Raw genomic sequence first — 21115 nt, 5'->3', positions numbered from 1 at the left:
TAAAATGATGATGATTTTTACTTTAGTGCGAACAACTCATAAGAATTTCAAAGCTGTTCTAACAGTCCAACACTGGTCTCTCAGTCTCCCGTTGGAGAGCTGTGAGCTTTCTATGATGTTATCCAAACTTACGTTCTGTGATGTTGTCATTCTTGTGGTCAAAGAGCAGGTTCTGAGAACTCACGACCGCAGTGCGCTTCCCAAGATGTGATCAATTTGCGCCCAGAGGTGTTATTCCGAGCGAGCCCCTCCAGATGTAATCAGTTTGCACTCAGAGGTCTTGTTCTGAGTATTCACGGCAGCCGTGCGGTTCTCCAAGATCTCATCCGTGCTGCGCTCAATGACCCATTTCGAGAAACTCACGCCTCGTCCCATCGTTTCAATCCCAGCGGGCAGCCTTGTGGGGGTTTGAACAGCCGGTTCCGCTTCCTTAATTCTTCGATAAGCCAGGGCCAAGCCAGCTCCGATCAGCAAGAACCCCGTTATCATGGTTCCGAATAGGTAGATATCTTCAGCACTCAGGCTCACCCGAGCCCAGACTTCTCGTTGAAGGGGTGTCAATTGCATTCAGAGACCAGTTGATCAAATCCATAATTCCTCTTTTAGGTTTTAGAGAACAGACTGTGAGAGAGTGTTCCAGGGAAAAGTAATACAAAAAACACGAGACTAGACAAGGACACAAGAGGCTAAGCAGGGAAGCTAAGGGAGAGGAGAGGAGGAGGAAAAAAAAGTGCGACCGCCTTCGCCAAGAGCAAGAGACAATAAGGAAAGTGAGGAAAGAAAAGATGAGAGGTAAGTGTGTTAGCCTAACTATTAGCCTAAAAATCCGTCACCAGTATTATAGGAATCGTGATAAAACACACCTACTATGTTTTGGGTTCCTGCAACTGGTCCGTCGGGTTATTGTCTCCCCAGAAACACTTCCCTGGAGTTTTCTTAAGTTGCAGTCTGCTTGGCCTCTCAGAGCCACCGTACCTTTACAAGTTTCAGCTCTTTGTTAATACAGCACAATGTTTATTTTGTAAATAGTTTTCCCGTTTGCAAGATATTCCCTCACATATTCCTTAAAATAGACAACAAAGGAGGTGGACGCTTTAGGATGTGGCCTCTTTGTGACTGACAAGGTGTGAATCTGCGGATTACTTGGTGTATCAGTCAAATCTGGCTTCTCTGTGTAAGTCGGCAAACCAGTTCACAGCAGCTGCGTCCATTTTACCTGCTCTAATGTAACGTTGGCAGAAATTCTTTTTAATTTGTTACAGTTGGTCCATATTTTTCCGAAAATATTCTGAATAGTGAAAATGTTTAAGAACGATTTATAAAATGGCCCAAAAGACTCATGTCTTTATGTTTGGCTAAGAAATTGGGAAACAGGCGCAGAGTTTATTGGGACACGTGCAAACTTATTTGGAAATATAATATAAGATAAGATAAGATAAGATAATCTTTATTAGTCCCACACGTGGGAAATTTGTTTTGTCACAGTGGAAGTGGACAGTGCAAAAGTTATGAAGGACAATTAGAATAAAATAAAATAAGAATAAATACAGTACACAACTGTACAGAATAGAATAAAAATAGAATACTATATACAGTAGAATAAAATATACAATAGGATAAAAATAGAATACAAATGCTATATACAACAGAGTGAAAAATACAACGGTGCCAGAAAGATTATTGCACATTTGTGTTATTGCACATTTGTGGATGTGTGTGTTGATCAGTTAAAGTCTTTGTTGTGGAGTCTGACAGCAGTGGGGAGGAAAGACCTGCGAAATCTCTCCGTCCCACACCGTGGGTGCCGCAGTCTCCCACTGAAGGATGTGCAAGTCAAAACAGAGTTTGCACAACTCAAACTTTCAGATTTGGATTCCTCACTCCATAAGATTGATTTTCAGTCCAGTTCTTGTGTAATTTGGCATAGATCAGCCGTTTCTCCCTGTTTCTCTTTCTTAGGAATGGATGCTTGACAGACTGAACTCATTTCTGGTCTTAAGACAAACTGGCCGTGTACTTACCCTCTCACTCAGAGGAGACTGCCAAGTCAATAAACCTCAGCAGGTATATTTACATGACGTGAAACAAATGTATTTTTCTTCTGTTTCAGGCCATATTTTGAGGGTCTCTCCCTCTCGAGCTCTCAGACTGAGATTGGCAGCATCCACAGCACTCGGAGCCACAGGGAGCCTCCCAGCCCGGTGAGACCCCCGACACACGAACACATTGTGAAACACCAAATGGCCTCAAGTAGTTTCTGCTTATCTTCCACATTAATTGATTTCAAATCTCCTCCTTCACTTAAACAAATAAGTTAAATAACATGTGAGTGAACAGCTGGAGGCAGGTGAGCTGCTCTGATGGCTTCTCTGGCTCAGGTTTTTCCTTCAGCCTTCAGGTTTATCCCTCTGGTTGCCTGTTTGCAAAGCTGTAGGGCTTCAGTTGAACTAACAATTCATGATGATATGTCGAGTCAGACAATGCTTTACTTTCTCTGAAATTAAAGTTTCCCAGAGTCCATCAAATCCAGGTGATGTTTATTATTCTTCCCACAACCTCATTCCAGGTTGACCCAGATAAAACCAAGTGCACCGGGGATGACGGCGTGTCTGATAACATCCCTTTTGTGAGTGTGAACCTAAGCTTTTTTAGATTGATGCACTGACTCAATATTGTATTTTTATTATATCTAAGAAAGGCTAAAGAAGATCTCCTGTGTTCTCTGTAAGACTGTCAATAAAACCTGTAATCCAAAGACAATCTTTAAGGCATTTAAGATGTGAAAAAGTGTTGAAGAGCAAGAATGCACAAACACATCTGCCAGCTCTTAGCTCATAAACACTGTTCCTGTTTTTCTCTGCTTTTGTTTCCCCTCAGGAGCAGCCAGAGGCGGTGACCCCGACCACAGAGCTGGAGATGGACAACATGGACACGTTTTTAGAGAGACTCCCACCGAGTGGCAAAATGACCAAAACAGAGTCTCTTATCATTTCATCCAACAGGTAAATATACATAATTTAATGATAACACACTTATTTCAAGCCTGTAAAGGCAACGCTGTAAATGCGCACGCATGATTCTTCATGTCTGAATGCAAAGAATTGTTTAACTTGTCTCTCTCTTCCTTTGCTCTTTTTGCTTTCAGGCAGGAACCAAAGTTGGCAGGGAGGCGAGGCAGGAGCACGTCGCTGAAGGAGCGCCAACCCAGCAGGCCCCAGAATGAGAGGGCCAACAGCCTGGACAATGAGCGGTCTCTGGATACCAGATGCCACCTACAGGTAGGAGGGTAGAAGTGCAGGGGAAACCAAAAACAAACCAAAAACTGTGAGTTTTCTTGTATTCACAGGTGTGGGAAAGATTTTCTGAATATTAAAGATTTATTTTTGGCATTTAGCCTTTATTTGACAGCAGGGAAAAATAGACAAGAAAGGAGGGAAAATGTGACACATAACAAAGGGTGGCAGGGTGAACTCAAAACCAGGCCGCCTAATTTCAGCCAGAAAGCATAAGCCAGTGCCCAGGAATGTTAAAACAGTTATGGAGATTGAAGATTGAATATGAAGATTGTTCTCAATTCAGGCAAGAGAGTCACTGTTTTGGCAGCATATATGTATAGGACAGAGGTGCTTATTGTAATGAGTGTCCATGCGTTAATGTATTCATAGACATGTCTAATAGATTGTGCCAGAAAAGAAAAGTATGAGATCTTACATTAACATTAACCTAACATTAAGGTTTACCTATTTTACTTCCCTAGATTCCCAGAAAAACAGTGTATGACCAACTTAACCACATCCTGGTATCTGATAACCACCTCCCTGATAGTATCATCCTCATCAACACGTCTGACTGGCAGGGCCAGGTAAGCAGCAGGCCTTTTCAAAGATAAAGGTCTTACTTACTTGTATATAATTTTCATTTAGGTCATTTAATTAATTTAATTTTCTTTGACCAGTAGTTTTTAAGTGTTTAAAGATTTACAGAGCATTAATTATTGGCTTATAATGGAGTCCCTCCTCTCTCAGTATCTTTCAGACATGCTGCAAAACCACCATCTGCCAGTGGTCTGCACCTGCACCACGGCCGACATCCAAGCTGCGTTCAACACCATCGTCTCCCGCATACAGAGATTGTAAGTCTGCCTCCTATGTTTTATGAAAGCAAGCACACTGTGGATTAATGTTGCAGTAATCCAGAGCTGCACTGCTCATTTTTCTCCCTAGCTGCAACTGTAACTCCCAGACGCCTGTTCCTATAAAGATAGCGGTGGCCGGAGCGCAGCACTACCTCAGTGCAGTTCTGAGGCTTTTTGTGGACCACCTGTCCCACAAAACTCCTGACTGGCTTGGCTACATGAGGTTCCTCATCATCCCTCTAGGTTTGTGATGGTGTAGCTCTTGTCTCTTCTGTTGTTAGGTGCACCAGTGAGGTCATGTTTTTGTTTAGTGGGATTACGCAAAAACTACTTTGATGATTTTCTTTAAAGTTGGTACAGAGGTAGAGCACGGACAAACGGAGGCCCATTAAACTTCAGGTGGCGCTTACAGCAGAAGCAAATGGTTAGCATGGGTGGAGGACTGGGTGCTAGAGGTGGAGCTAGACTGTTATGCAAGATTATCCATGTAACCTTTGAGCATACCCCATTACATACGCTATATGGACAGAAGCGTTGGGCCACCTACACATTACACCGACAGGAACTGCGAGGCTATGCTGTGAAGCTCCCGGCACACAGTTTTTGTGCTGATGTTAATGCCAGAGGTGATTTAGAGCTCTGCAGTTAGAGATTCAGCAGAGCTTGGGCGACGTTTACACACTGTACACCTCAGCACTCTGCAGCTGCTGTGGTTCCTAAATGCTTCCACTTTGCTTCAAGAGCACTCAGAAGGCGCAGCTTCCCTCGAAGGGCTATACTAAAACGTTGATGTTTTATGTTTTTATTACAACATGCTGACCTATGCGCTGGAAGCATTACATACTAAAATGATGTAATTTATTATCTTCATATCCATATGATTGGAGCAGAATCGGCTGAAATCTTTGCCTTCTATAAGCTGTAAACACTTTTCTAAGATATATTCATTTGTGACAGCAAACTGAAACTACTGCTACTTACTTGGAAAAATATTACTTTATATGATTTCTCACATGAGTTATTTTATTGGGTTTTGCTTTCCAGAAGCATTTTCTGTCACAGTCAGTCAGAATCAGCAGTGAAGCTGCTAAACAGGAAGTCATACAAGGCTCCTTTCTCATTTCTCAGTTTGTGCCTTCTCGATTCCTTTCCTCACATCTTAGTCCCTTCAACCAGGGAAGAAAGAAGGAGAGAGGAGCTGAGGCGACACGCATTTATCAAAATCTTTAGACATCCTTGCTTCAAAGCCTGCTGTATCCCCGATATAACTGTGTTTGTGACTTTTTTATTTTTAAGGCCACTTCTAATAAAAATCAAATAGTTGACCAATTTATAAATAACTCAAACACTTTATGAATAGACATAAATTATTCTGCTCCTTCCCTGGTTTATATATTCCAGCTGTGTGCAACTCTGTTAAATGCTGCAAAAATACTTCTGCAGAGGATATAAGTGTGCATCCTCAATTATATCTCCTCAGGCAAGCCTCCTCTGTCCTCCGACCTCTGACCTCCAGATAGATTTTGGGATCCAGTAACGTCCTTTAGCATGGCATACAGAGGCACAGGCAGGAGGACTGAGGACAGAGGAGACAAGGAGGCACAAATGAGAGAAATGAGAAAGCGACATGCACTCAGGGCCTCACTGTAAGGAAGCAAAAGCAACTTTGTGGGATTTGACCACTAAAGCTAAAAACTTTCATGAGCCGTTTGGATATTTCAAATTTTCTGTTTGTGTTTTTTTTATATTCGCACATTTGTGAAAAGCAGACCAGCAGCTTTTTCAGAGGTCTTGTGCTCTACTAATTTTTCAATATTTGAAAGTGCTGTATTTGTGTAAATTGCAGTGCTGCTTGTTAATATTAGTTTTAACCTTGTTGTAGTGGAAACGCGGTGGTGATATTGATGTCAAACTGCAGCAGCTCTGCACTGTTTTTTTAAATCACGACTCTCTCTCTTCCATTGGCTTTAGGTGCACATCCAGTCTCCAAGTATCTCGGCACTATTGACTATCGATATAACAGTTTGTTCCAAGATGCTGCCTGGAGGGACCTGTTTCACAAACCAGAGGCTCCAGTTGTTGGTGGGCTGTCACGCTTTTCTTTGAACAACATAACACTCGTTTGTTCAAAGTTTAAAGAGCTTTTAAAGAGCCACTGAAATCCGATTATTTTAACCAGAAACATGATTATGATGTTACACGCTCACTAGCCACTTTATTAGGTACACCTATTTGCTTGTTAACACAAATATCTAATAAGGCATTAACCTGCTGAAGCTCAAATTGAAACTCAAAATGAGGGAGAAAGGGGATTTAAGGGACTTTGAATGTGTCATGGTCGATGATGCCATCTACTTCCCATGCAACCATCTCTAGGGTTTTACAGAGAATGGTCAGGGAAAAGAAAAAACAACATCCGGTGAGTGGCAGATTTTCTTTGAGCTGCCAGGACAGTAAGACTGAAGAGCATCTCTAAATGCACAACACCCCAGACATTGAAGCAGATGGGCTACAGCAGCAGAAGAGCACACCAGATGCTTCTCCTGTCAACTCAGAACATTAAACCGAGGCTACAGTTTGCACCAAAGTTGGACAACAGACGAATGCTGCGTGTCTGGTGGTCTCAATTAAGCTCCTACGTTCGCTCAGATCATCTCAAAGGAGTTTATTGAACATGACAGAAAGTTTGCTATACTCAAATGGCTTCCACAGTCACTGGATCATAGTCCAGTGAAACACCTGTGAGATGTGGGGGAAGTGGACTTTCTCATTAGGGATGTGTAGCCCACATATCAAAATCTCTGAGGAATATTTCCAGCACCTTGTCGAATCTATAACAAGTATTATGGTAATTCTGAAGGCAACAGTTGACCCATACCGGTAGCAGTAAAGTATACCTAATAAAATGGCTGGTGAGTGAATACTGTATGTTGCTGACTCTGTAATCAGGTGCTAATCACCGTCTCCCTTACAGTCCAGGAGAACCCAGATGTAGTTTCCAGGGTAACACAGTATATGGTGGGAGCTAACGGAGCTCATCAGCTCCCTATCGCAGAGGCCATGCTCACCTACAAGCAGAAGAGGTACGTGGTTTTTTTCTCAGGATTTCACCCTCATTTAATGACAAAATAAAGTTAGATCTAGTTGTTATCAGAGATGCATGGAAGCCTATGTTTTAGGTGTTACAGTGAAAAAATCTGAGTCTATGTTTGCTCTAACAAATGCTTCTAATGCAGAGCTTTCAAATGTTTATTTAAAGAGAAATCCACAGTGATAAGTTACTAGAATCTCCCTGAACATTACAAATTGAATTAAAAATATCTGCACTGCATATATTATGTATATGCTGTAAGTATGCTTCTGTGGTGCAAGTTACTCACACGCACAAGAAGGTTTTAAAGCAAACATTAACTACGGAGAGTAGATTATTAGACATTTGCTAGTAGTAAACAGCCAGCTTAGCTCAGGGAAAAGTTAAAGGCCACAGAAATGAGGTGCACCTTCTGGTTTCCATTCAGCCCCTTTTTGAAAGAAATACTGAGTGAATAGTTTCACTAATGTTGCAGGGTTTGTCTGTTTGTGTGGGGGTGGGTAGTGTGTCTTCTAAGCATCACTGTGTTTCCATCACTGTGTGAGTGAATAACATGATTTATCTTTGTGTTGTATGTTTTCTTTCTTTGAAGGAAAAAGAGCTTTCATTTTGATTTTGCAGTAAGGTATTGTGAACGATAGTCTGTTTCTCATGTAGCCTGGTGATTCATGCGCTTTCTCTGTGGTTCACGCATTTCTCCTTGAACCCTCTCATTGTTTTTTGGATCTTGTCGCTTTAACAGCTGGCTAAATTATCAAAAGTTTCAATGTAAGCTTTCCAGACTAAAGCTGCAACAACACAGGAGCAGTATGAGATGTTTGAAGCTGCACCAGATAAAGTTTTGATTTTGACGTTTTTATGAAATCAGCCAGTGGGATGCAAAGGAGCTTTATACACTGATTACATTAATCAGCATATAAAGATATTTTAAAATAAATAAAATAACCCCATTGGTTAGGATGTTGTGTAAAATATATATGTAACAGGAGCACGGTGACCACTGTGTGTGTTTTCTATAAGTTTAAAAGTTAAATGTTTCCCCATTTCTCAGTTCAGATCCTCCTTTGTTGCAATTCTCCCTTCTGGCAGCATAGGTTGTTCAAAAACATGTGTATCTCATTCAGCATTGGAGCTTTCACACATGTGCATATTTCCCTAAGTCTGGTGCACTAATGCGATAGCATCTCTACTAATATGCATGCTCTCGTTTGAGCTGTGAACTCGTACAAAGCCAGATGGGTCCCCCTCTTGTTTGGCCCAAAGGAGGTCAATTTAAAAAAGGAATTCAAGTTTTGGTTGGTCAGGCCAAAAGACTTTCTGGTACATATATCAAATGAGCACTGCCTCATGTATTTTATTAACATGTAGAGGTTTAACGGTTCTTCAGAACTGCTTCTCACACCATGTGGTTATTTCCACTGCTGTGCATGTTTGTTTTTAATGCAGTGCCATCTGAAGATTAGGTTTTTAGCCTTGCATCTTGATATTTCCCCTGATTTTGGAATCAGATGTTTAAAAACCCTAAATTCTTTAATTAATTGACCAATTTTAGTGTTAGATGTTGGAATAGCTGTTTACTTTCTCCATTCTTTAATTGCCCACTGTTTTTGCAAACAAGGCTGTTGTGGTAGAGAGTAATAGCTTCATAGTGCAGTGTTTAACACAACAGTCAAAAGTAATTTTGTAGTAATAGAGAGGGGAAGATTTATATATCATTTCTATCTGCTCATAAAGAAACAACTATTGGGTGATTAGTAAACTGAGCTGAGCCCATCTCTGTGCTAAATGTGCTAAAAGCTAACGAAAACTGATTTAAATGGATGTTACAGCAGTATTAACCCTGCACATAATCCTCTGTCAAACCAGGAATTGGCACGTTTTGGTATGGATTAAATAACCATGATTTAATATTTTAATTAGTGAACTTTTAATGTGCAGTAAGCAGATTCGGTTCCTTTTGATTGGACCAATGTTTTGATAATTAAATTTTATCAGCATCCGCTGAAGAGCTTTTAGTGCTGCATGTATGCAGGCGTTTGCTGAAACAGAACGATTAATTCTCAGCGCTGAGCCGCCGTAATTTTCAAGGAACAATCGTGCTGTTAAAGTGGCAGGTAAACATTTACAATCAGCCTCTTTTGTTTCTCCCTCCCTGCTGTTTCATGCTTCCCGGCCATTCATGTCTGTCTGTTATTTATCTACTAAGATGTATGAGATGTGGATACTGTCAGTAAAAATAGGGTGTTATGTTGATGCACTCTTCTTTTATATAATTATGAACTGCAACCACCAACAACATTGTTTGGTTGAATCCAGTTTAATAAACATAACAAACATTTTTATACATGTACACACAAATTACACACACGAGTCTGTAAGGCTTTAATAGCTAAACAGGCATTTTATTGTATGAATATAATTTATTTCTAAATTATTTTAATAGGCTGTGTCCTGGAGAAGTCCAGGTGATTTGATTATGTTTATTTTATTTAATGGAATAGCTCAATAAGCACAACTATATATCCATTTATAGTGGAGAGCGTCACTCTTTCTATGCGCTTGCCTGTAGGTAAATATCCATGCATAAATCTGAGGTAAATCTTTAGACGACCCTGCTGGATGTTCAGTAAATAATTTTAATAAGTTACTGGAAATTGTGCAAATTTGTTTCAGTGAGAATTATTAAGAAAATATTTGGAGATTATTGAGATCATTGAGAAGTGCCACTCTTGGACGTGGAACAAGCTTATTTTAATTAGAGGAGTATAAATCCTTCTATAAAGTGCATGTTCATAATTCAGCTGTCTTCAACTGTTTACATGGGTTGATGTGCATGTGCATCTTTCAGATATCAAACATTAAATTTAATGAATGGATGAAGTGGCTCAAACAATACTCACGTACTCTGTCGTGATCCATACCAGGCAGACATCAGGCTCTCTCTCTCTCTCTCCGGCTGCTCTGAAGTGATTACAGCAGAGATTTGTTTGTGTTGGAAAAACAAACTGTTACCTACTGTAGGCTGTCTGTCTCTCTCTCCCCCTCCTCTTTAGTCTCTCTGTTTCTTCCCTGGGGGGGCGATGGCAGGTTTCTTCAAGGCAAGAGCAACAACCTTTCGTGTCGCTGAACATCTTTACATTCAGGACACGTAGACCTACAGTACAGTAGAACTTTATTCCGGCTATTTTTCTGGGTATTTCCAGGAAAATAGTTCACACTGTAGAAGGCTTGTTAAATGTTGTAATGCACTACCTCTCACAGGTAGTGCATGGAGCCAAAAGGTTTTGGACTTAGGTTGGTGCTCTTCCTTTTCATCTACTCCTTTATGACTCTGTAATTGAGTTGTTCCCCTGATGGACTTGCTGCCTTGCTGAACGCCCTCATGACTCTGTTTAGGTCGATCCAGTCTGGTGCTGCAGTGATTTGATGGCTTTGTTCGAGGCGCCAAATCGGCCAAAAGCTTGCATGTTTTGCTCTCTGCTTCTCCAGCTCCAATCAGAGGCCTGCCGTCAGGAAGTGAACCCGTTTTAGTGGAGGTTAAATCCAAGCAGCATGTGCAGCTGAGCTTTGCATAGTTCCCTATGCAAGAGAGGACTCAATTATTTCCAGATGTAAAACAATGGAAATCAGCATCACCCAAAGTCATTATGCACAAGCTACTAATGACTAGATTTCAATGTTACTAACTTTAGATTTACATTTCTTCAAATTATAATCTTAATTTTTTTTAGTACTCTTTGTAACCAAGTTTAGGAAATGCTTGTAGCATGTATTCCCTTTAGAGCCGGCTACTTATTTTGATCAAACTCTAATTTCTCTCCTTGTGCCTTCTTGTTACCTGCACTCGTTACAGCCCAGATGAGGATTCATGTCAGAAATTCATTCCTTTTATTGGGGTAAGTATTATCTCTCTCTGTCTGCCTAAATACACTGATCAGGCATAACATTATGACCACTGACAGGTGACGTTTACCTCTTTATCGTGACACGTGTTAGTCAGTGGGATATATCAGGGAGCGCGTGAACATTTTGTCCTAAAAGTTGATGTGTTAGAAGCAGGAAAAATGGACGAGCTTGAGGATTTGTGCGAGTTTGACAAAAGGTCAAATTGTGATAACTAGACGACTGGGTCTCCAAAACTATAGCTCTTGTGGGGTTTTCTTGGTCTGCAGTGGTCAGTGTCTATCAAAAGCAAACCAAAGAAGGAACAGTGGTGAACCAGCAACAGGGTCATGGGCGGCCAAGGCTCACTGATGCACATGAGGAGTGAAGGCTGGCCCGTGTGGTCCAACAGACCGCAAATGAGCTACTGTTATGGAAAAACTTGATGCTGGTTCTGATTGAAAGGTGTCAAAGATTACACACTGCATCGCATTTTTGTTATGCATGAGGCTGCATAGCTTCTGACCAGCCAGGGTGTCCTTGCTGACCCCGTCCACTGGTGAAAGCACCAACAATGGCCATGTGAATAACAAAAGATGATCACAATGGAGCAATGGAGGAAGGTCTGGTCTAATGAATCACAGTTTCTCTTGCATCACCGGGTGTGTATGCATCGCTTACCTGGGGAACATCTTTCTGTGGATAGAAGGTAACCCGGCAAAGGCAATGCGATGCTTTGGGCAATGTTTTGCTGGGAAACCTTGGCTTCTCCCGTTCATGTGGATGTTACTTGGACAGGTACCACACCTAGCATTGCTGCAGAGGATGCACCCCCTTTCATGGAAATTGCATTCCCATCCTCTTTCAGCACAGAGAAAATCTGATCAGGGATGATTTGAGGAGCACAGAAACGAGTTTAAGGTGTTGACTTGACGTCTAGATTCCCCAGATGTCATTCCAAGTGAGCATCTGTGTGATGTGCAGGACAAATAAGTGTAGGTGTAAGGGATCTGTTGCTAACATCTAGGTGACAGATACCACAGCACACCTCCAGGGGTCTACTGGAGTCCATGCCTCGAGTACTCAGGGCTGTTGTAGCAGCAAATGAGTGACCAGCACAATTTTAACCAGGGAGTCACAGTGTTATGTCTGATTGATGCAAATGCTGCACTTTTCAGTTTATCTGTGGGTTTTTGTGGCACTTTGAAGTGGTGCTTAAAGTGATAAACCTTTGCTTTTCCATTCTATTCTTCAGATGGTGAAAGTTGGCATTGTGGAGCAAACATCTGCAACATCAGGTAAACCACTGTTTGGCCCCTGTGTGGTTGTTGAATATTAAAAGAGATGTTTTGTCATAGGCTGCATGTTAAACCTTTATATAAGACTTCATTAGACACATTACTGAATGAAGTGAGCAGCATCGCCATATCTATTTTCCTGTTGATCCTTATGAGCTTATTAGATGTAAATATATTCTCAAGGCATTAATAATCAATCCCAGAAGGACTTGTTGATTTATACTGTATCAATTGATCCTGTGAACCTGATGTTATATCATCTTCATTTCTTTCGGGATTAATAAAGTATTCTGATTCTGATCTTTGTTATGCTGAGATTTTGAATAAATAGTAAAGAAAGAGCTTCATGTTAATGTTGCAAGTCAACAAGAAGACATTTTTGTGTCTAAAGTCATTTAAATTGAGAGATGGCTAGTTTACTGATTGTAGGTATGATGCAATCTAACAATATTTCAAAAGAAATTGCAAGAAATTGTTATTCCTGATGCTGCTTGCCTCCTTTCACGGCTCTTTTTCGCTTTTTCCTTTCTCAGGAGACTCTGATGATGCAGCGCCTCTGGGCTCCTCGCTGCTGTCCTCCACCCCTCCACAGGTATCACCCGCTTTCAAAGAGGCATCGCCCACGCCACCCTCGTCTCCCTCTGTCAACACCAGCTTTTGTGCTTACAGGTAAAATGTGCTGCCTCCTGGAGGGAAATTACATCAAGTTCTTTTTTACTTATGTCCTTGTAAATCAAAGCAACGTCTCTGCACGAAGTTTAAAATTAAATGTTTGAGCCACAAGATATTTCATCTTCTGAGACTTTATACAAAGTCTAAGAGCAAAACTGGCACATTGCAAGAAGCTTTATGCAACGCAGTCTCTTTGAGGGGTCCCAGCTTTCAGATTCAAAGCTACTGATGCAAATTCTTTACAAAAATCTGCAACGTTTTACGACTTGTACATGTATTCCACAGCTGCATATTTGTCTTTCATTTGTTTCATTTAAGCACATCTTTCCTATAAAAGTTTGAAGTTTCACATATCAGGATATAAAAATCTGTTTTTTTGCAGCTTCTAAAATGTAGAAATATTTTAGTGTGTCATTGTTTATTTAACAAAGAATCAAAAGAGAGAAGCAGTGTGAATAAACTAGACAGATTAATTATTTTAAAAATGAATACCATGTTCGTGTACTTATATAGTGCTGTATTTATGTACATTTTCCTAAAGAAAATGACTGCGTGAATTCCTTCTATACGATACTGCTCAATTCTCTATATTATCTCATATTGTTTTTATGTAATTTATGCAATAAAGTTTAAAATTAAAACCTTTTCACAGTATCAACATTGCTGTTTTCCTGCAGCTCTGGTGGTCAGGTGGAGCTCATGGGGCTTCAGGTGGACTACTGGGTGGCTCCGACAGAAAGGAAGAAAGATGTGGAGAAGCGAGACTCCTCCTCCAAAAACACTCTCAAGTGCAATTTCCGCTCGCTGCAGGTCAGCCGGCTGCCACTGGGGGGCGCAGAGCCAAGCTCCCAGCCCACTATGTCTATGACTGTGGTGACCAAGGAGAAGAATAAGAAGGGTATGTTGTATGACTGTGTTGTCACAGTGCGCTGAGGCAGTCGTGGGAAGCCCAAAGGCAGGGGTATCAAACTAATTTTGCATCGTGGGCCGCAAACAGCCCACTTTGATCTTACAGTAAGGGGGCCGGTCCTGTGAAACTCCGCCTTTCTGTCAGTATAAAGACGTTTAACTACATAATATCTTAGTATAAAAAAAGAAGAAGGACAATTTCAAACATAAATCTCGGGTTTTCTACATGAAAAAGAAAAACCTGCTGTGGTAAAGAAAGAGAGATCTGTGAGCATGACTCCTCGGGCTTAAACTGAGAAATAAATGTGCAAAATCACAGAAAATAGTAGCTCGTTGTTCAGACCGCCTTGTAACTATAAAACAGAAATATTTTGTTAATTCACATAAAATGTCATATTCTTTTTTGTAGTCCCTTTGTATGAAAACGAATTTCTGTAGTTGATAGAACACGTTTTTTGGGTTTTTTTACTATAATTTAATTGTTTATCTATTGATTAATTACTTTGGTGTAATATGAAAAACCATGGGAGAGGTCTTAATCAGGTTGAAAATACATTTAAAAGTCCAAAATTTATGCCCTTCTTCACTCATTCCAGAGCCATCCAGTGGGCCGAATTAGAGGCTTCACTGGGCCAATTCTGGCCCCTAGGCCTCATGTTTGACACCCCTACCCTAAGGGTAGACTTTGGTTGTGAATGAACCCTGAAAAAGTCAATAAACTCTATAGTAGTCATTAAGAAAACAGTGTAAAATGATTAAATCCAGTCTTGCAAAAATGTTTTCACATACGACTCCTGAGAGACCAGAAAGATTCTGAGATCACAGTGTGCATCTCTGTTGTTCCCTTCTACCAGTCATGTTCCTGCCAAAAAAGAGCAAAGACAAGGAGGTGGAGTCAAAGAGTCAAGTGATTGAGGGCATCAGCCGCCTCATCTGCACTGCCAAGCACCAGCAGACCATGCTGAGAGGTAATTTTCTGCACAGACCTCCTGCTCGGTTTACTCTTCTTTCTCAGCCGCCCAGACATCCTCAGACAGATCACAGCTGCTTCTATTTTGACTAATTACTCACATTTATAAAAGATCAGATCAGGAGTTGTTCCCCACCGACCACTTCGTACTAATCAATATCTAATCGGTCAATCACATGGTGGCATTTAGGCATGTGGACATGTTCAAGATGACAAGATGTCATGGTTGTCAGTGCTAGACAAGCTGGTCTGAGTATTCCACAAGCTGCCGATCTACTGACGTTTTCACAACCATCTCTAGGCTTTGAACGTAATTGTTAAAAAAATAACCAAACCTAACAGCAACCTGGTGAACTTAATAACGTAGCCGTGAGCACACATTTTTTGCATCAGTATTTACTGACGAGATTATAGTAGTTTACCTTGCAGACACTGCAGTACATCCTATTTAAAATACAGTATTTATAAGTCAAATCTCAGACATTTGTAGTTTATTTTGGATGAATTATTATCACATTCAACACCCTAATCAATGCAAAAATCTATCTGGCCTATTGTGGAAGTACTTTATTAACAGCTGGCTGAAATTACACTTTTCTTTTGCAGCTCCAATAAGCAACTTTGCAAAGTTTAAAATTTGCATGAGCCGTGGAACTGAGACCTATAACCACTTTCATACTGAAAGCGCTTTTTGTTCCGTGTACTGCGGTGCGGCAGTTTGGCAGTTAATATGTACATTTGAAAGCAGTAACACCTGTTACATCATGAAGAGGACCGTGTGAATTTCAACTGAAAAGCAATGTTTATTTTTATGGGAGGGGCGTTCATATCTGGTGATTCAGATCTTAAGATAAGAGGAATACTTTACATGTCCAGCATTTATTCCCAAAATTTAGCGTCACTCATATCAACAGGAAATGAATCCATAAAAATTGTGAGCTATTTGAAGAGTAGTACTGGATAATGCAAAATAATGCATGCCTTGCACATACCTAGAAGGAGTATTTGTTATTCAAGGACCCTCAGGATTCAGGTTTTAAAAAAGCCATTTCATAATGAACTCCAAAGAAGACCACGACCATGTGCTTTTACACATTCACTCAGCTGCTAATTCAAAACCCTAAAGTGCCATGAATGGGTGAAGTGTGTCGCCTCTTGCTAGATTTGCAGGTAGAAATACTTCGGCGTGTAACCGTTTGTCTCTTCCTCCGCAGTGCTGATCGACGGCGTCGAGTGGAACGATGTCAAGTTTTTCCAGCTGGCTGCTCAGTGGTCCTCACACGTCAAACATTTCCCCATCGGGATCTTTGGACACACGAAAGGCCCTTATTAGCAGCACCTAAGAGACTGAAACATGGAGGACAGCAAACCCACCCTCCCTGCCTCCCTCCCTCGTGCCAAGAGCTCTTAACCCCCTTCCTCCTACCTTCGCCTGCACACTTCCTCCTATTCTGCTGTCTTAATTTAAACTCCTGCTTTCCACACTTGCATTGTCCCCGTTATTTAATCTTTTGCGTGTTTTTTTTGTTTTGTTTGTTTTTTAATTTTCTATTTATGTAAACACATCTCAAGGCAGAGCTGCTATGAGAATATTTCTTTACTTGGCTTTTTAAAACAAAACTCCTGCTGACATTTTATAGACTTTTGAGGAAAAAACATTAATTGAATAACAACTAGAAATGACTTCTAACCTTTAACATAATGAATGAGTGCCCTGGTTTCACTTGGCCATCAGTTTTGGTTTGTTGTTTTTTTTCCTTTTCAAATTTGATGAGGATGGTTTTAAACACTTGGCCAGCACAATTAATCACAGCTATATATATATAAAAAAAGAGCCATCTGCCTCATAATAAAGGTCATATTTTCTAATTAGAGAGAAGAAATTTTGGATTTGCAGCCACAGTGACTGTTGGCAGTTCATTGTCTTAACCCAGAGGGAGAAAGGATAAACGGCCTCCGTGAAGAAGTGTAATGTGCAATAGACGAAATATTGTGTGAATGCGATTCTGCTAGAAGATTACACACTGCTCTTAGTGGTGATATTCACTCTTTGCATCCCTTCTCTTCTTTACTTTACCCTCCTGATAAACTGGTTCAAGGTTTGAAGAGAAACTTTTTATATTAGAATTAGGAGCGCAGTTAACCACAAACTTACAGAAAAGTTTCGGGAAATGCTATCTTGTTGAGAATTAAATGAGAAGATTAATACCTCTCTTATTTTTTTATGGTAAATTTGAAGCTATAGCTGTTTACAGTAGAGTAAATAGGTACCCCATGTTCTTTTGAAAGGTAAAAGAATAACTACTTACCAGCACTTCTGAACCTCACTTAATTAAAACCTTACATCTTGTATGTTTAACCCCTATAAAAACTGAGCCACCCTAACCGTTTCTATGTTTAGTAGAGTAAGAATGAGGCATTGTGGTTTTATGGCTGGCACATAATGCCCCCTCCCTCCAACACACACACACACAAAATAAATAAATCAGGTTTTACACTTCAGGTTTTGTACATTCTATATAAAGCTAAGCTAATGGTTAATGACTGACCTGGCTCTAAACAAACGGAACAAAATCTTCTTACCAGCATCTCCAGATGTCACCGTCTATCAAACATCCACATAGAAAATGAGACAGGGTAGCTGTTGCTCTGTTTGCAGCACTGAGCTATGCTAATTGGCTGCTTACACATCTGATACCAACTACAGTACTGTGCAAAGGTTTTGAGCCACCCCTCATTTCTTTATACTTTGCAGGAAAATGAGAAATATGTGCAGTGATTTATTGAAAAACGAAGCACAAAACAGAATATGTATCATTCTAATGAGCTTGAAAGTCAATATTTGGTATGACTATCTTTGTTCTTCAACACATCCTGAACTCTGTTAGGCAAGATTTCTTGTCATTTATTTAAGTAGTCTTCAGGAATAGTTCTCCATGATATTTATAGCTCTTCTCTAGATGTAGACACTGCTTTCCAGATGATATTGCACGGTGGATTAAAATCTGACTGTACTTTTCTGTGTTCATAATTCCATCCATTTTTCCATCAACAACTGGCTGAAATGCAGCCCCAAACCATGACAGGGCCTCCACCGTGTTTTACAGATGGCTGTAGACACTCACAGTTGTACCTCTTTGCTCTCTCTTCGTACATATTTGAGAGTATTTATTACTCCATATGACCTGTTGCCACAGATTTTCAGTGCAGTTCTTGTGTAATTTGACATACTTCAGCCTTTTCTCCCTGTTTCCCTTCCTTATAAGTCACTTCTTGACAACCACCATTCCTACATTTCTGATGATCAGCAAACAGCAGATGGATAAACTCACTTTTTATAGATTCAGCTTAAGAAAATTGGAAAAAATATGTGTTTATGACAGGCTGACAGTAACAAAGGGACTGCAAATACAATTTAAAACTTCTTGTTTTTATGTTCTGACACAACACTGGTTCATCCCTTAAATTTTGATTTTATTTTTTTTGCTTGAATGATTCATAGTTCAGTTTTTGGTACCACAAAAAAATGTTCCTCTGAAAATAATCAAGCACAAGGACTGAACTGAAGAGGAGTTACAAACCACCCAGTGTCCAAAGAAAAACTTTGAAAACCCTTCAGAAATCCTGGAGAACTATTTCTCAATACCACTTAAAAAAAATTCCAAGAAAATCTGTCTCCTTGGAAGCAAAATATAAAGACACGAGGGGTAGTTCAAGACTTTTGCACAGTACTGTACTTGAGAAAGTTGGAGCCCAAGGTCCACTGTGTTTCCTAAGAGTTATCTGAAAGAATCAGACTCTGCACAAGTGTGGCACACATCAGCTCAGCCAAAATTAGGAAATGCACCACTTATTATTGGAAAATAATTGACCACTTCCTGTTTTGTTTTAGTTTTTTTTTTACTATAATAAAATCAATAAATACTCTATTGAAGCCATGGGAGAGGTCATTATCAGGACAAAAATACATATATGCCCTTTACATTTATACCCTTCTTCACTCATTCCAGAGCCATCCCGTGGGCCGAATTAGAGCCTTCGCTGGGCTGATGCTGGCCCCCGGGCCTCATGTTTGACACCCCTACCCTAAGGGTTGACTTTGGTTGTGAATGAACCCTGAAAAAGTCAATAAACTCTATAGTAGTCATTAAGAAAACAGTGTAAAATGATTAAATCCAGTCTTGCAAAAATGTTTTCACACACGACGCCTCCTTAATGAAAGCGGTATCACTCTTTTAAACGTGACTCTTAATGAAGCCATGTAAGACACAAGAATCCTACTTAAATTAAACAGAAGTCATCACAGTTCCTTGGTGTGTATGCAGCAGCCATAATCTGCAGGCAGTACAAATACATGTGCACAACGCTCATGATTAATCATATTTAGGCACGGTGCAGACTAATGTCACCTCATCTCAAATTGTGTGGTGTAGAGCTGTGGCAGTGGTACTGATCTTCTCATTTAACTCGGCAAAGAAAGCAAAACAGCATATCTCTCGAAATGCCAAACTGTCCTTTAAGATCAGCATATAAGGTGAAACAAAAGCGCAGAGTGTATTACATGCATTCATGAATTCTTCCTCCTTGAGCCCCACACTCCTCCATACACTCCATATGTTCTGCTAAAAGCAAATGTTACTTTTGCCAAAGGAAACGCTCAAGAACTGCAGCTCACTCATTACTTGTGTGGTATTATAGATGACTTCATAATGTAGAGGTGAATGTATTGACGGTACCTTAATGTAAAGCACTTTTAAATGTTTGTCCAGTATAGAGTAGTATGTTACACCCTGGGAACCTGCAGGTACTATTGGCTGTCTGCCGTTATGTCTGAGCAAAGTAAAACAAGCATCCGTGTATCCTCAGTGCTGTGAAAGCAAAGTTCATGCTCGGCTTGAGGCCCCATCAAACTATTTTAGATTTTAGTTACATGTTCTGTGAGGTTAGCCTAGAAAGTGTACGTGGATTACGTCTGTAGATTTTGCTCCATCTTTAATTCACTTTTAAGACTGAGTAGTATTTTGCTTAAATTTCTTTCAGTAGCAGTGTCATCATAACCTTTACCAGTTTCTTGATAAGTGCCTAAATTGCTTAATTTTGACAAATCAACGGAAGTAAATATCCCTGGCTGAAATGGTGCTGATTCGAGCCCGGACAACAACAAAATATCTCAGTACAGCACATTGATTTTGCAACGCAAACACGTGCGGTGTGCATCGGTGGGAAGTAAAGTCACGCTTGACCAGCTGATTATCAGTAGTTTAAAGAACACTACGGTCCATTCATGGTGAGCATACATTTGTTGTTTCTCTGTGTAGAGAATATTTTAGATGTTTTTTTTCATGTTGTCTCAGAAAAGGCTTGTTGAAAGTTCCCTAAAGACTACCACTGTAATCCCAACAACTGGGAGTAATAAAACTACTATACACACTAAAATGTACTTTTCATGTGTGGGTTACTTGACTTGGTTGGTACTCCAGAACTGATAAATTTAGAATAAGAACATGTGATTACAAATTTTATGTATCTCGTTCGCCCTACTTCTTAAGAGGACCTATAAAAGGCTGCTACTGTATATAAGAATGTCCATGTAATAAAGCTTACGTGGACTTTCTGCACCATCTTGTGGTACAAAATGGTATTAAACAAGAGTACCGTCCAGCCCTAGTTCAACTTTCCTCGATATCTTCAACACAATACGCAGATTTTTTCAGATTTAGCATTGCATTCACAATAACTAGCTAATCATAATACATTTGATTTCTAGGTGCTGTTCATGACACTCAAGGACGCCTTACAAGCCATTAAAAAACAAAATCATGGTATAGAGACCATAGAATTAAAAGTCCATGCATCATAAAAATAAAATTAGACAGAAAAGGAAAACCTTGTGTTTTAAGGCTGGCCTTGAAGATGGGAAGGCGATCTATGTTTTGTATGTGATGCATAGGGGGCCACTCAGCTGAAAGCTCTTAAACCCATGGTGGTCAGGTGAGGAGACACTACAATGAGGGTAGAGGAGGTGGATCTGAGAGTACGGCCAGGGACAGTGATGTGTAGAAGATCAGAGAGATGTATAGGTGTGAGATTGTGGAGAGACTTGAAAGCAAGGAGCGGAATCTTAAGATTAATGCGATATTACACAGGAAGCCAGTGAA

The 21115-nt window shown here is 40.2% G+C and overlaps 1 protein-coding gene across 3 annotated transcripts in view; it reads left to right on the top strand.

Moving 5' to 3' along the window:
• pacs2 (phosphofurin acidic cluster sorting protein 2) overlaps positions 1 to 20387 on the top strand; it is a 67024-nt gene extending 46637 nt beyond the window's left edge. For 2 of the 3 annotated variants that reach the window (XM_063499286.1, XM_063499285.1), the window contains exons 10-25: positions 2111 to 2201; positions 2567 to 2626; positions 2878 to 3002; positions 3146 to 3278; positions 3758 to 3862; positions 4026 to 4132; positions 4224 to 4378; positions 6107 to 6217; positions 7110 to 7218; positions 7819 to 7851; positions 11080 to 11122; positions 12364 to 12406; positions 12940 to 13075; positions 13756 to 13976; positions 14842 to 14955; positions 16172 to 20387. In XM_063499286.1, the coding sequence (XP_063355356.1) occupies positions 2111 to 2201; positions 2567 to 2626; positions 2878 to 3002; positions 3146 to 3278; positions 3758 to 3862; positions 4026 to 4132; positions 4224 to 4378; positions 6107 to 6217; positions 7110 to 7218; positions 7819 to 7851; positions 11080 to 11122; positions 12364 to 12406; positions 12940 to 13075; positions 13756 to 13976; positions 14842 to 14955; positions 16172 to 16290 (1705 nt within the window). In that variant the 3' untranslated portion in view covers positions 16291 to 20387. The remainder of the gene's footprint in view (positions 1 to 2110; positions 2202 to 2566; positions 2627 to 2877; positions 3003 to 3145; positions 3279 to 3757; positions 3863 to 4025; positions 4133 to 4223; positions 4379 to 6106; positions 6218 to 7109; positions 7219 to 7818; positions 7852 to 11079; positions 11123 to 12363; positions 12407 to 12939; positions 13076 to 13755; positions 13977 to 14841; positions 14956 to 16171) is intronic. The other variant, XM_063499287.1, reaches the window with a different exon arrangement.
• Positions 20388 to 21115: the final 728 nt, after the last annotated feature.

The sequence above is a fragment of the Pelmatolapia mariae genome, linkage group LG16_19, assembly GCF_036321145.2.
Source record: "Pelmatolapia mariae isolate MD_Pm_ZW linkage group LG16_19, Pm_UMD_F_2, whole genome shotgun sequence".
In the NCBI taxonomy this organism is placed as follows: domain Eukaryota; kingdom Metazoa; phylum Chordata; class Actinopteri; order Cichliformes; family Cichlidae; genus Pelmatolapia; species Pelmatolapia mariae.
The sequence above is the reverse complement of the archived record's forward strand: the minus strand, read 5'-3'. Positions and strand labels throughout refer to the sequence as shown.